This window comes from Mus caroli, unplaced genomic scaffold, assembly GCF_978045245.1.
Source record: "Mus caroli unplaced genomic scaffold, Mus_caroli_1 scaffold_11, whole genome shotgun sequence".
NCBI classification, from domain to species: Eukaryota; Metazoa; Chordata; class Mammalia; order Rodentia; family Muridae; genus Mus; species Mus caroli.
Window position 1 is genome coordinate 51,523,097 of NW_028227266.1, and position 15,962 is coordinate 51,539,058.

Sequence of the window (15,962 nt, forward strand, 5' to 3'; positions counted from 1 at the left end):
GAAACACTTGGCAATTTTGAGATATTAATGAACCATAGGACCTTATGTATGTTAAAATTAATACTATTTTATATCATATTCTCTGATATTCAAATTTATCTCCGTCAGGAACCTTTGATATCTGTACTTTAAATGCAATGCAAGAAGATGTAAAAAGATCTGTTCTTAGAGGCTGAAAAGATGGCCCAGTGATTAAAACAGCTGGCCGCTCCTGCAGGAGACCTGCACTCAGTTCCCAGAACTCCTGTCAGATGACTCAGAGCCACACATAACTTCAGTGGTAGGGGACTCTGAAACCTTTTGGCTTCCTTGGGCACATGCAGATGTAAGGTACATATACACGCAGATGTATACATTTAAAATATCTATGTATATTTTTAAAAGATTTGTATTGTATTTAAGAAGGTAAATCGTATGTATTAATTTTACTACAACAGAAAGCATTCTTGTCCTTATCAGTGAAGCACTAATGTTTTAAAATAATACTTTTGCCTATGTTCTATAATACAAAATTATAAATAAAATGTTTATTACCTCTAAGAGTGAAAAAGGTCCTCCACTATATTTGATTTTCTGTTGAGTAAGACGCAAATCCTTAAAAATAACATGGTCAGGAAAAGGATCCAAAAGCTTAATTGTGACAAAGAGGTTTTTATTGTCTTTGTTATCTATCACTAAGTACTTCAACAGGTCCAATACCTAAATAATTATCAAAAGAAGAGAGAGAAGTCATAATTATATTTAAAGAGCCAAATTCCATTATGACATTATAAACATTATAAACAAACCTCTGCTACCCTAGTCCAGAAGACATGTTCTAACGGCATTAAGTATTACCCAGCTATTAGTGGTTATGGCTTCAAACACTTCTAAAATACTTACAGTGCTGAACAAGGAGGTATAAGGAATTCATAATGGAATGTTATTTATGGGAGATCTCACGGACCATCACGATGGGAATTGTTAGCTCTACTTCTGACTAGAGTTCAGTGTAACAGATGAAACTATCAGATTTATTAGATCAAAATCATCAAGGGGTAATAATTGATTTCAAGGATTAATTTGCTAAAAATGTCTTCTCCACCATTTATCAAAAAGCATTTTCATTAAGGTAAACTTAAAGCATTCAGTTCCTAAGAGTATCTTTCATCTCAAATATTCTGTTGTAGATGCACTAGGAAATTACCTGTTCTTGAACTTCCTGATAATCCACAAGGGGAATAAGTGTGCCAACGATAACGTGAAGATGGCTTTCTAGAGCATCCTTACATTGAGTTACAGCTGTATGACAAACTCGACTTAATAGGTCACAGCAAAGGGAAAAGCTACGCAAGGACACATCTGTGAAATGAGAAGACCTAACAGGAAAAATGAATGAATGAATGAATGAATGAATGAAAAACAAGGCCTAACAAACTACTCTGAAATAAATTTCAACTTCTTTTTTACTCAATGTCTCTAATTCTTATAGAGTTTGACAAAAAAGTGTCATAGCTAATATCTCAATGGTAATAATACAAAAAAGACAAAGGATGTCTGAAAGATACATCATATAATTACTGCAAAACAAAAAAACTGTCACAATCATTCAAAAAAGAAAGGAAGAGAGAAAGAAAGATCTAAAGAATCACTGCAAGCCAGCAAGCACTGAAGGACAGTGCTTTTTTTGTAAACAAAAGTCTTATTCTCTTTCATGCTCTCCACATCCCTAGTACTACTGATATTCAAATAACCTCTGAAGGGTCCTGTCCAAAAGCAGGCAAAGAGGGCCGGGCTTCATTGGATACATGCAGCAAGAAAATCACTGACAAAGCAGCAGCTTGTTACCAGCTGGTGTTCAGTAATAAATAAGCATAATAAATAATAAGACAGGAAGGGAGGGAGGGAGGAAAGAAAGGAAGGAGGAAGGAACAGAGAAGAAAAGGGATAAAGGTCAAACAAGGCTGGGGTGATGCCTCAGTGGGTAAGAGTGTTTACTCTGAAAGCCTGACAACCTAAATGCTAATCCGAAGCTCCTATGTAAAGACCCGGGCATGGCTGTCCCATGGTACAGGACTGGTGGGCCAGGAACTTGTTGGCCAGCTAGATTAGCTGCAATGGCCAGATTCTCACTTAGAAACCCTGTCTCAATGAAATAAGGTGGTGGGAGATACAGGAAGATGCAGCATGTCCCACTCTGGCCTCCATAAGCACACCCAGATACTAACATGCATGAAGCAGCATTCAGAGCCAAACCTTAGGGAGAACCCGATTCCACACTTAACCACATTATGTACTGAAGGGGTAAGATTTTAGCAACAACATTTTAGACCATGTAAAGAAATAAAGCATGAAGTATTAAAAGGAAGCAAATAGAAACATTTCCTAAAGAACTTCAGGCACTGGGGTTAATAAAAATGGAATTCAAAATAATTTTAAAATTTAAAAGTTGAGGATAAGATAGAGGTTATTGAAGACCCACGAGAGGGAATGTGGGAGAACGGGAAGATCTGCAGGTACTGGGGTTCAGCTGGGGGAGGAGACAGTCTAGTGTGCTACACAGTGAGTAGCGACAGAAAACAATTACGTAGGTAAAAAAAATCTACTAGAAAGGATTGATTTCACCTACCAAAATGATGGATGGTTTTTAAAATTTTTATTCATTGAAGACATAGAAAAAAACATGACAGAGCAAAATGGATTTATGAGAAACACAGAGGACTGCTAATGCAGATGTATGTTGTAATGTCTCACTCACCTTTTGTTGATGTAGTGAATCAGAGTATAAATAACATCGCGAAGGACAAAGGCCCAAGCCCCTCCCAGGCCACTCTGTATATCTTTCAGTAATAAACTAACAAACAGGTGATATATTTTAAGAATTCTGTGCTTTTTAAAGACATTATTTGTCTCAGCTGCTTGTTCACAAATGGCCAGAAGTATTTTCTGATAGGAATCCTACAAAATAGGCACACATTGAGAAGAAAATTTTAAAACAAAATATATTTGGCTACAACCAACATAGTTTATACTTATTAAATGATCATTTTGATATGGGCTTGATATCACATGTAAAATGTTACATTAATTGTTAGTGTCCATTTCACTTTTTGTTTTTCGGTCTTTCCAGACATGAGGTTTCTCTCTGTGTATCCCTGGAACTCACTCTGTAGACCAGGCTGTCCTTGAACTCACAGAGATCCACTTGACTCCACCTCTCCAGTGCTAGGATTAAAGGACTGTGCCACCACACCCAGCCCAATTTTACTTTTTAAAAAGTTGCCAATTAGTTTTGAGAAGGTAAAGTGAAACTTAATATATTATAATGAAACAGTAAACATGTTCTCTGAGCTAATTATAAAGGCAAGATCATAAAATCCTGACCTAATATGTAATACATATTAGTTAACCACCGACTAACATAACAAGATACAACTTGTTAATCAAGTGCTTTCCTATTTAAATTAGTCAAGTAAAATTTTATGTTCTCCCCAACTCCAAGACCTGGAGAGGACTTTTCTTATAAATTATTGTAGTAGTAATACAATGTGTACTTACAGGGATTTTAGAAAGAATTTCTAGAATGCTTTTAAACTTGGTTTTATGACAGTTGCTGATGTAAGCAAACGTTGCCTGAATGACATGTGAGGGGAAATATGGTGGGTTGGGGGCAGGATCCAAATCCCTAAAGAAGCAGAAGAAAAGAAATGTAGTTATTTAAAAATAAAATATCTCCCAAGTTACAAAACTGGTTTTCTACTGAAAAACTAGGTTTTGGTTTTTTTTTTGTATTATTTTAAAATCACAGACAACAAAATGATTCACAACCATTAATTAGGCATCTTCCCTATGGAATTAATGTCAGATGATTTGTTTAACATAATTTGTTTATGTAACCTTTTACAAAGTTAATGGCAGCCCCAGAGTTGGGACTCAGTATAACTTGCCTTCAGGTCTCCTTTATGACTCTTGTGAGACCAACAGTATCTTGAGCCGGGCAATGCATTAGAGTAATAGCATCATTTAAAACATAAAGTCTGAGCACTTTCTCAGTATTACTGCTAAGTTACATGCTTAGCATAGTCTGCATAGTTAAACATCAAGCATTTTCAGCAGGGCAGAGCAGCACATGACTTTAATCCCAGCACTGGGGAGGCAGAAGTCGGCAGAGCTCCTGAGTTTGGGGCCAGCCTGTTCTACAAGGAGAGCGCCAGGACAGCAGTGCTACATAGTGAAACCCTATATCACAGAAACAAAATCCAAACAAAATATTTTGGGGACTAGAGGGATGGCTCCGCAGTTAAGAGTACTGACAGCTTTTCCAGAGGATCCAAGTTCAATTTCTAACCCACATGGTAGCCAACAACCACAACTCCAGTTCTAAGGCGGGGAGTGAGGAATGGAGGGGTTCTAACGTTCTCTTGCGGCCTCCATGGCCACTGCGTGCATGCATACATTCAGGCAAAACACCTGTACATATAAAAATAAAACATTTTTACATCTTTTTTAAAAATTGAGAAATTTCAAGTACCTTATGGTCAAGCCCCGCCCCCCATCACCAATATTCATACACAACCAACCGATTTCACATCTAAATTAAACTAGACAGCTAGGAATACCACAAGGGAAAGGAAGCAGAGAAAGGCCAAGGTGTGGGGAGGGAAGGAAGCCACACCTTGAAATACATAAAGAAAAACAGTCTCAAAAGGCACCAGGTGGCTCGATGCCAAAGTACCACAGAAGAGTGAAAAGATAAGATGTCAGCTGGAAGACCACAGTGAAGGAGACAGGAGAGTAAGGTCACTCGTCAGCGACAGCTAGCTCTCCAAGTGTGAGACCGGCATACCCTGAAAAATCACAGAAGGCGGCGGTGCTTTGACTGGCGTCCGAGTCCGCTGAGTCAGCTGTCTCATGCAATGTCATCAGCAACTCCACCACAATCTCTGGCAAATTACCAATGAATACTTGGTCAATCTGTAAGGACACAAAGTTAAAATAGACCAGACACGTTTATATCTGTGAACTTCACAACAACACAAAGGGCATGTACTGACCCCTTACTTTATAACTTCAAACAAACAAACCAAAAACAAAATAAAAATATCTAAGTCCCAAGTTCTGCAACAAAAACCTCACTTCAACCTTTCTATTTTTCAGAATCATTTGAACTGACTTTGGATTTTGCATTAAATTCCTCAAACTGGAAATTTCTCCAGGTAGCAAAGTCCCGCAAATTGCATCTTATCTTTTATTCGTTCACTAGATCTTTAAAGATCTTAACTATCAAAAGAAAATCTTTGTGACTGGCACTATTCCCTGTAGATGCCTTGTGTACTTCTCTGGATACTGGAAGCCAGTACCACCTTTCATTAATAGTCATTAAAATGACTCCTCTCTAAGAGGCAGATTTCTCACCAATCTGCTTCTGCTACAGGTAGCCTCACAAAGGACAGGAAGTCTTTAGGACTGCCAGTGTATATCCAGGATCCCTGACTCTGGGGTTGTATGTATGTGTGAGCTGCCAGCCAAGTCCAGCTTTTATGTGGATGTAAGGATATGAACTCAAGTTGTCATGCTTAAGGCCAGTAACCTTAAACGTTCAAGCTTACTTCTTTTGCCAGTACATAAAGGTAGACAAAAACTGAAGCCATACCTGTTTTCCTAGGAAGTCTTCCCCTTTAAGAGTATCGTAGACCTTGGTAGCAGTCTCTCTCTTCTGTGATACGTAGCTGTCTCTCGTGCCCTCGTAGGCAAAGTAAGGAAGGATGTGCACAAGAATCTTCGGAAAGCAATCTACCAACAGGCTTTTCCAGCACTTTTGAATCTGATTAGCAATGGACTTCACCTCATCAAAATGGCTTCTGATTACCAAATGTGGGATCAAAATCTTGTAACAAGATCTGAAAAAGTATAAAATTTAGGTTATAATAAATTTCAAAGTAAAATTTTACATCAAAACAGCAAAATGCTTTAACATTCAGTGTTTAAAACATTAATTTAGGCCTTTAAATATTCTTTTTACATTTTTAATCTTTTATTTATTAAAAGTTTTATGAATATGGTGTTTTGCCTGCATATATGTCTATGTACTGCTGCGCATACCTGGTGCCTCTGAAGGACAGAAGAGGGCACTGGCTCCCTTGGAACAAAAGATATAGATAATTGTGAGATACCAAATGGGTGCTGGGAATTTAACCTGGGTTCTCTAGAAGAGAAGTCAGTGCTCTTAACTACTGAGCCATTGCTCTATCCCTGTAGATCATTAAATACTCTTTTTCTCACTTTGTAAGTGGGGAAATTAAAGTAAAATATAAATAATCACATTTTTAAAAAAGTATAACTTTATTCTTCCTCCCCTTTTTCTGAGACTAAGCATCATGCTGTAGCCCAGACTAGCCTGGAAAATATTATATAAACCATGCTGACCTCTAAATTGTGGTAATCCTCCTGCCTCTGCCTCTTAAGTTCAAGAATTACAGCATGCACTACCATACCCAGCTAAGGAATTTTATTTTTTACACATAATCAACTTAGGTAATACTGTAAGATCAAAGGTAAAAGCAATTTATAAATTGAAAGAACAAATACAAGTTACTACAAAAAAAAGAATGGGTGATTAGGCCATCAAATGTACATCTCTCAGAAAATGCTGTTTCTCTCTCTCTCTCTCTCTCTCTCTCTCTCTTTTTTGGATTACAGGGTCTTCTATAGTACAAGTTGGCACTGAACTCCCGATGTAGATGGAGATCACCTTGAACTACTGAGTTTCCTGCATCCATTTACCTTCGGAGTGCTGGGATGACAGTATACTCCACTATGCCTGGTTGACGTAGGCAGTGCTGAACCAGGACTTTGAACGTGCTAGGCGAGCACTGTAACAACTGAGCGAGATCTCAGTCCCCACAAAACCAGTTACTTTGCAGTCAGTTTTGAAACCTCATAATGTTTAAATAACCTACTATTAAGCAATAGGAAAGAAAATCAAGCAGGAAATAATTAGCGACTAGTAATTAATCTTTGATTGTTTTCCAAAGGGAAGATACTTGTGTGTAGACCAAGATGCACGATGTACTGATGGCCCTCAAGGATGCACACCTGGTCACTAACAGTGCTGACAATCCTAAGTTCAAGTACAGTCCCTGATATAGTCTCAATCTGACTTTTCTAAAAACTAGGCTACTTCCTACTTGAAGCCAGGGATGTGAGGTGGGAGGAGGGGGCTGTCGAAACACTGCTGCAGCCTACCGATAGAAATCCTCAAGGCGTGTGTAGTTTAATAACATAAAAGGAAAAGAAGATAAGCTATATTCAGTATCTTGAAGGTTCAGCCATTCCAAAACCAGGTAGTCTAGGTGAGAAATCATGAAGTCTTCTAAACTTCTACATCCAAACGATTCGGAGACTTTCTCTAAAACCTGCAGAAAGGAAAAACATGATGTTTAAGAAAATGGGAATAATTATTATTTCACTCCTTGTTGATATTTAAAATAGGACTTTAGAGCAGTCACTCAATGTTTTTCTACCTTGATTTCTTCACCAATGAATGACAGAAAGATAGCAAATGGGAAAATGGAAAATGTATTTAATAACTGGTATAGCATAGAGCACATAGAAAACACATTATAAACATTAAGTAAGTAATAGCCTAATTTTACACAGCTGACTATATTTCAAAGGAAAGTCTAGGGAAAAATTATTTTCAGCCTCATGTCCACATTTTTAAAAAATCCCAACACATACAACTTGCAAAATCAGGTAGTAAAATAAAATACTTCTTAAAAACTCTCATTTTAATACCAATAGGTAAAAGGTAAACTCATTTAGGACCAATTCCCTGCAGACTGGCCTACAATAAAGCTCCATGGAACCCAGGCTCGTACAGAAAGTTAATTAATTGCCCATCAGACCATACTCACCACATTAAAACATGCAACAGGAGCCTGTAAAGGTTCCTAAATAATGAACTTGGAGTGGAAGAGCGGGGAAGGCTACCATATTCTACAAGAATGGGATGATATTGTTGAAATTGACTGAGCCCAGGCCTCTTCCCTAAATGTAACGTAAAGGTCACACTGTCCTCAACTCTGTTTTCTGTTTAACTATGTTAAATCCCAATGTGCTTCTCCACAATTGAGGAGGCAAAAGCAACCAAATATCTCCAAGTGTCTCCCTCCATAAACACTGTTCCAGAGAATATGGTCTGTGTGGAGACAGACCATCCACTATTGTTTATTCTCAGTGAGTGCTGTGCAAAATGCTCTTAAACTGACTAAGAAGTAAGTCACACTGAATACAAATTAATATGCCACATAAAGAATGATCAAATTTGGCTGTGGAGGGGAATACAGCTCAGTAGTTAAATACAAAGCTCTGGGTCCAAGCCCCAACACACTCACACACACATACATACACACACTCTCTCTCTCTCTCTCTCTCTGTCACACACACACACACACTCTCTCTCTGTCACACACACACACACTCTCTGTCACACACACACACAGAAAGAGAGAGAGAGAGAGAGAGAGAGAGAGAGAGAGAAACTAAGCTTGCTTGCAATATTCTGAGTCTAAAAAATTTGTGTCTGAGTGTCAAAAGCCACATACAATGTGAACATATTCACCATACCTTTTTCACAAGATGAGGTTCTAATCTGTTTTCCTTCACAGACTTGCATAAAGCAAACAAAGCCTGTTTTTCACAGACTGGGCTACAGTGCAAGACCACAGCTATCATCATCAGTAGTACAGATTTTCTGTTATAGATCTCATCCAGAAGATCAGGGTTCTGAGAATCGCATAACTTCAAAAAGAATCATAAGAAGAACGGCATAAATATCTTTAAAATCATAAATCAACCAAGCCAGCTCAAATTCAAGTATTCTCTAACCTCTACGCAGCCCGAAAAGTTTAAATCCTATAATAATGAGCTAAGAGAAAATGACTTCGAGAAACAAGCTTTTCTATAGATAAATAAAAAAGCTGCCATTTCTTAAGATCTAGTGGAAACAATTACCAAAGGAAAAAAGATTCTAACAAGGTGTTAGTTTAAAGGGCACACAGCAAATGAGAACAAGAAGTATCAAGAGTCCTTTCACTATAGCTGCTACTGCTAGGAGGATTTTTATTACTGAGACATCTTTATAGTGTTTTCTTCTTTAAAGATTATCACCATCTATACTATAAAACGAAACAAGAAAGTCTTACAAAAGAAGGGCATGCTTTCATTTCAATGATCAATTAGTTTTCAAAAGTCCCCAACAGAGAACCATTTACATTTTTAAAATTTAATTTTATGTGTGTGGGCGTTTTGCCTGCTTGTAAGTCTATGTATAGTGCCTGCAGAGATCAGAAAAAGCCACAAGAACTGGACCCCCAGGAACTGGAGTTACAGGCAGTTGTAAGCTGCCATGTGGGTCCTGGGAATCAAACCCTGGTCCTCTGGGAGAACAGTCAGTGCTCTTAACTAAGAGCCATTTCTCCAGCCCCTATCTGTATTTTTTAACTAGGTGTAATCACTCTACAGTCCAAATTTAGCTTAGTCTTTGAATAGTAAGGCCAGAGACACACATCATGACACACACAGCATTTTTTGGTGTGTTTTGGGTTTGTCTTTTTGATTTTAAAGATTTCTTAAAAAAAAACCTTTTTAAGTTCTCTAGTGTATCAAAATCCCCATTAAATTGGAGTGTCCTCACAAAAACAGCATAGATAAATTAAAGCAAAAGTAATTGCTATTATTGGACTCATTCTGACCTATAAATTTCATTCAGAAAAATTTTATTCAGTCCATACCATTGACTTAGACCAGCTTTATAGTGTAAACTACTGAAAGAAAGAAAACTAAATTCAAGACTTTAAAGCCCTAGCCAGAAAGTTTATTCAAGGTCCATGTCTCATGGGGATTGCTAGTTAAGAGGGCTTTTTGGGCTTAGAGCAAAGAACAAAGGCTGTAAAGTCATCCCAGGAACCAACTAGCCATTGAGATAAGAAAGGCACGCAAGGACAATCTCTGGACAAGCTCAAGATGAGTAAGGGACCACCTGCTGATATGGTTTGGGTTTTAGCCAGATGTCCTGCCGACCAAGATAAACACCCTCCCTTTAGAGTTACTCTCTGATGTTTAAATTGCCCATTTGTGTGTAACTGTGCCAATTCTTCCCCTACCCTGACTCCTTTCCTATATAAACCCCTAACTTTAGAGCCTCGAGCCGACATCCGTTATCTCCTGTGTAAGATACATGCTGGTCCGGAGCTCCGTCATTAAACTACCTCGTGTGTTTACATCAAGCTGGTCTTTTTCGTGATTTCTAGGTGCACACCGAACCGGGGACAGAGTGGGGGTCTCCCCACTAGGTTCTTTCACTACTAAATACAAACTCCACTCCAGTGTGCTAGAGAAATATGACACAGACAGACCACATGTGTGAGGTTATCACAGTTACCAGTTCTCTGATTCCCGCCTCTGCTGTCGTGTATGCATTGTTAAAAGATGTCTGCTGAAACTTCAGAGGAAGTGCTTTCAAGCCTCTGGAGAAATCGCCTTGTCTCATATCCTGAAATAATCTTAAAAAAAAAAAATTCAATTTATTTTAAACCCTAGATATCAAAACAAAGCATATTATGGAACAAAAGAAAACCCCTCCATGAGGTAAGATAGCAGGCCTTGGTTTGAAAGACTTTTAGCAGTTCAGACAGCCTGCTAAATGTTAATCTATAAGTCAATGTCTCCTGTAAGAAAAGAAGATTCAAAGATTTTTGAACTACTGTTCAGATTTGAACATTAAACTCAGGCTGTCAGAAAGATTCACTGTCCTCTTAACAAACATGAATCACACGAGTCCATAAACTTGTCATCATGTTCTAATATTTAATTAGCCCCAAAGTGAGTATCTTAATGCTTCGATGTTCAGTTCACACAATATTTTATGTGGGGAAAGGTTATCAGTGCTATGCATCCTATTTACCAACCATTCTTGAGTTTTTTGAAATGTGGGAGATTTTTCCCCATGCCACCACTACACTGAGTTATAACACTCAACTGTAATCCTCTATAACCTGAGAGCTTTAACCTCAGTTCAGTAAGGATTTGAACTTCCACACAATCCCACTAGCAATCCTGACAATGCACTACTTTCTTATTAAAACAAATGAGGAATGTGACTACACCTGGTTCATGGAAACATGACTGTCACAGAGACAAAGTGTGGACTCAATAGTTCTAACATCACAGGCCAGTGGCTCTCAGCCTTCCTAATGCTGCGACTCCTTCATGCTTATGATGACTTTCAACCATAAAACTATTTTCATTGCTACTCTATAACTGTAATTTTGCTATTGTTATGAACTGTAAATATTCGCTTTCTGATGGTCTTAGGCAACCCTCCAAGGTGTCGTGACCCACAGGTTGAGAATCACCGGGGTTCAGTATGTGACTTCTTGGACAATATTGACTTCTTGGACAATGTTGACCTTCTTTTACTGGCCACTTAGGTCTGAATAATATGCAGTTTCCGCTTTGATGTTTTTTAAGCAGCATATAACTTCTTTTCCATCGTCAGTGAGCAACTGAACAGCCAAATATTATCTTAGGTTAAAACACAGCAATGATTATATCATCACTGTATGAAGTAAAGAAACTACCACTTTACTGACCCACGTCAAGCCATGGTAATATCTAAATAGTCTACACCCCCTTAGGTGGCAGAGGTGTAGACACATATCACTCAAATCAATGGATTATTAGTTCCATAGCACTAAGCAAGTTACCTCTCAAAGCCAGAGTTTTCACTTGTAACTTGGAGAAAATAATGCTATCTAAGCAAAAGAACTGTCAGACTAAAGAAAGAACACAAATTCCAGGCACATCCTGGTACTGATTAAGTGTAAGTCACTGCCCCATCACAGCTAGTGAGGGTGCCACACTGATGTCGGCAGCAATACAAGAGCTTCATGAAAACCTAACTCATTACCTGTTGACTGACCCTGCAGCCAACATCCGAACTTGATGATGATCGTCAGCAAGAAACTGTGGAAAAGCTTCATTTACAGGAAAGTCTTGTCCCTTTACATTAAGAATTGCCCATTCGGAATATGGATCGGCCTATAGTAAAATAACAATTAAAAAATGAGTCAAATACAAAAGAACTAAGAGAAAAATCCGTGAGTAGCATACAGATATAGAGGTGGCTTTAACAATCTCAAAGAAGAACTTTTTAGTAACATGGAGTGACTCACCTCAAGCAGTGTTTGAAGACACTTTACTAATGCCATTCTTACAGAGAATACACATTTCTTTTCCTTTGTCAAATGCCTGAAATTAGGTAAGATTTTTAATGTAGTAATTATTCAAACAAAAGCAAAGACAAAAAAGAAAGTCAACGGATACTAATATTATCACAGGTTAGTTCCAAAATGTCCATTTTAAATCAATTCTCAGTATGTGGAAAATGCCAGTGCATTTACCTTTCCTAAAATTCAAGCGAAATTTAAGAAAATCATTTTGATGTACATTATTTGTTTTGTATCTTGGAACTGACACACTTTGGGCATGCATGCTATAGCAAACTAAAGATAAACAGAATATCTTTTAAGTTTTCATCGTTATGGTACAGACTTAAGAGAATCTAGGTTCCAGATTGACTTATTAATAAAACATGAGGAGGCATCTAAGTGACATGCAGGTGATCATCTACAACCACCCAATGCTTCTGTCCGGCCAGCACGATGACCTACTAGGTAAGGCACTCGCTGGACCTCAGTGCAATTCCTGGAAAACACTGACTCCCACTAGCTGCTCTCTGACCTGCCCATGTGCAGCATGACTTCCCAACACAACATAAATAAAAGGTTAGAAAGCTGTTTTAAATGTTACTGTGAGACTATGAATGAAATTAACAGTGACAAAAATCAACTGGTTCATTTGGATCAACAACAATTCAGTTGATTGTTAGGATTGATTTTTAGGATTTTTTTTATGCAACATCTATATCAAGTTATTATGTGATTCAAATTTACAGGGCCATGTGCTAAACACTGTAGGAAAGAAAACCTTATAAGAAAACAAAGTAGCTTTTCAGGGAATGGAAGACATAGCTGGGGAAATGGCTCAACAGAAAAGCACTCGTCCTTAAGTATGAGAACCAGAGTCTGGCTCTCCAGAACTCATGTAGAGTAAGGTGCAGTAGCATCCGTATGTGTAAACTCAAAATGTCGACAGTGAGACAGGAAGCAGCAGCAGAAGAAACCTGTAGACCTGCTAGTCTGGAAGGTGTGTGCAACAGCAAACATTATACCTGCTTCAAACAGGTACAGACTGAGGACTGACACCCAACCTTGCTCTTTGACTGCTACAGGAACGACACACGTGTACCCACGCTCATACAAGTGATCATTCACAAACATGCATGTTAAAAAGAGGAAGGCGGGGCTGGCTCAGCAATTAAGAGCACTGACTGCTCTTCCGGACATCCTAAGTTCAAATCCCAGCAACCACATGATGGCTCACAACCATCTGTAATGAGATTGGATGTTCTCTTCTGGTGTGTCTGGAGACAACTACAGTGTACTTACATATAATAAATAAATAAATACATCTTAAAAATCAAATCAAATCAATCAATAAATAAATAAAAAGAGGAAGACAGATTATGTATATTACTGTTAAAAGATGCGAAATGTTATTTATACATGATAACTAGGAAATCACTAACGTACAGAGTTTACATCTGCATCCAGAGGCAGTGAAGTAACTAGAGAAAGAGACTTATGCCTACCAAAATGCTCCCATCACTGTCAGGAAGTGTCCTTGAGCAATCCGTGTGCTCTCCATGTCCACACTGCCCTGGCCTAGGTTTGTCACTATATGAAGGACATTGCTTAGAATCGTTTTACAGACATCTTGGTCACGTCGATGCAGAGAACACACAAGGCTGTGGTAGAAAAGGTTGAAGGTTATAAGCTTACAACCACACTGTCAGTTTATAATTCAACGTGAGCATAACATATGGCTTTCACTTCTTACGATAATGGTTGCAGAAGTTCAACAACATCCTCCATTGGCAATGAATGCTCGCTTCCAGGGAGATCCTTCAGGAGCACTAAGTACTAAGATGGTTTAAAAAAAAGGGAAAGAAAAAGCAAAAGCCAGCTTTATCCACAAATCACTCACTTTTAAAAGCATATATAAACGAATTCAAACATGCACATAGCTGTAAATTTCTAAACACAGCATATAAAAAAAAAATCTTTAAAGTCAAATACTAGATTTAAAACTCAGCATAACAGATTTACTCAAATGGTTTAAAAAAATCTTGGCCATGTGCCATGGAGAACATATTCCCTCACACCGGGGATATATCAATTACCTGGCTATGTAACTAAGGAGTAGAAACATTAACCTCAATTTCTGGAATTCAATAAATGAGCATTACCGTCACCGATGCAGTTAAAAGATAAAGAATATGAGACTATACTATAGCTCTACAGTTCCAGAATAATGCTGGCTATGGTAAGTTCAAAGGTGAAAAATGACTGAGTTCTGGGGAGCAAAGCTTTTAATCCTTAAAAGTAAACTATCCTAACCTACCTACTCGTCATGGCAGGTTTGTAATTATACGTTACTATGCACAAAGAGCTGTGTTCTATGTGAACATTTATAATGGTAGTTATAACTAAGCAATCAATTTCTCAAAGGTTTAAGAAATTTTCTAGTAACACCAAAAAAATCCTAAGAGATATTTTTCATATCTCTCTCATATCGTATAAAGAATGTTAAAATCGGGCTGGAGAGATGGCTCAGTGGTTAAAAGCACTAACTGCTCTTCTGAAGGTCCTGAGTTTAAATCCCAGCAACCACATGGTGGCTCACAACCATCTGTAATGAGATCTGACGCCCTCTTCTGGTGTGTCTGAAGACAGCTACAGTGTACTTACATATAACAATAAATAAATCTTTGGGTCAGAGTGAGCAGAGTTGGAGCGAGCAGGGCCAGAGTGAGCAGAGGTCCTGAGTTCAATTCCCAGCAACCAACCACATAATGACTCACAACCATCTGTACAGCTACAGAATACTTATATCCATAAAATAAATAAATCTTAAAAAAACATTAAAATCCTCTTTAATGCCTAATATGTGAGTCATATGTAATGTTACTGAGAATGTAAAATGATTTTAAACATCAAAACCTTAAGGAAAGCATATGACCCCTCCGACTGGTCAGGGCTAATAGTCTGCTAGTGTTCATGAAGAAGGAAGCCAAGGGACCACACAATGAAACCTATTTTCATTACTAGGGAATGCCCGTGCATGTTCAAGACAGCATGCCAAGGATTCCATTGCATGGTTAGGAGCTCACCAGGTATGTCTGCTAGTTTACCAGAACCAAGGATATAACCTTGAGCACACCCAGATGATGGCCACCAGGCCGGGAGCTATTTCCAACTGTTTACAGGGAATGAGATAAGGCAATATTCCACATGATAAGAACTTAGTTTCACAGAACATTACTGAATGGACAAATTCATTATTTGTTCGTGAAAAGGAAGGTTCTCATTTTGCCTTATAAAGACAAACAAAGTAGCTACAAACATGTGCAGAGGAACAAGAAATAAGCCGTAAAGTTATAAACTGGAACTGAAGGTATGTACTAGCAGAGTTCAAAGGCCAAAATTCAGACCTCAAATTCCATGTTATAAATTATTTTTATGGTCAAGATCTACATTTTTCTGACTGTTAATTACACTCATAATCTCAGCACTTGGAAGAAAGACTATTTATTTAGTACAGGCAAGCCTGGGCTACACAGAGAGAACCTATCTCAAAGAAGATGCCTCTTGTTCCACTCTATAATAATTCATAAAAATTACACCAAATAATATTCAAAATAATCCAAGTTTTAATGCTTCAGCATCTACTTCAATTCTTCTCATAGCATGTCAAAAGGAAACCTGAGAAGTCTAGGCACGATAATAGCACGGGCCTCT

General features: G+C 38.0%; 1 protein-coding gene across 1 annotated transcript in view; it reads right to left on the reverse strand.

Moving 5' to 3' along the window:
- Positions 1–15,962, reverse strand: part of Atm (ATM serine/threonine kinase) — a 112,416-nt gene that overhangs the window by 53,451 nt on the left and 43,003 nt on the right. Inside the window, exons 19-31 of the mRNA XM_021171910.3 lie at positions 14,002–14,084; positions 13,754–13,909; positions 12,216–12,291; positions 11,951–12,081; positions 10,424–10,544; positions 8,608–8,781; positions 7,225–7,394; positions 5,633–5,879; positions 4,826–4,953; positions 3,538–3,664; positions 2,738–2,937; positions 1,187–1,358; positions 535–699 (exon numbers count right to left, since the gene is read on the reverse strand). Coding sequence (XP_021027569.1) covers positions 535–699; positions 1,187–1,358; positions 2,738–2,937; positions 3,538–3,664; positions 4,826–4,953; positions 5,633–5,879; positions 7,225–7,394; positions 8,608–8,781; positions 10,424–10,544; positions 11,951–12,081; positions 12,216–12,291; positions 13,754–13,909; positions 14,002–14,084 — 1,950 coding nt within the window. The remainder of the gene's footprint in view (positions 1–534; positions 700–1,186; positions 1,359–2,737; positions 2,938–3,537; positions 3,665–4,825; positions 4,954–5,632; positions 5,880–7,224; positions 7,395–8,607; positions 8,782–10,423; positions 10,545–11,950; positions 12,082–12,215; positions 12,292–13,753; positions 13,910–14,001; positions 14,085–15,962) is intronic.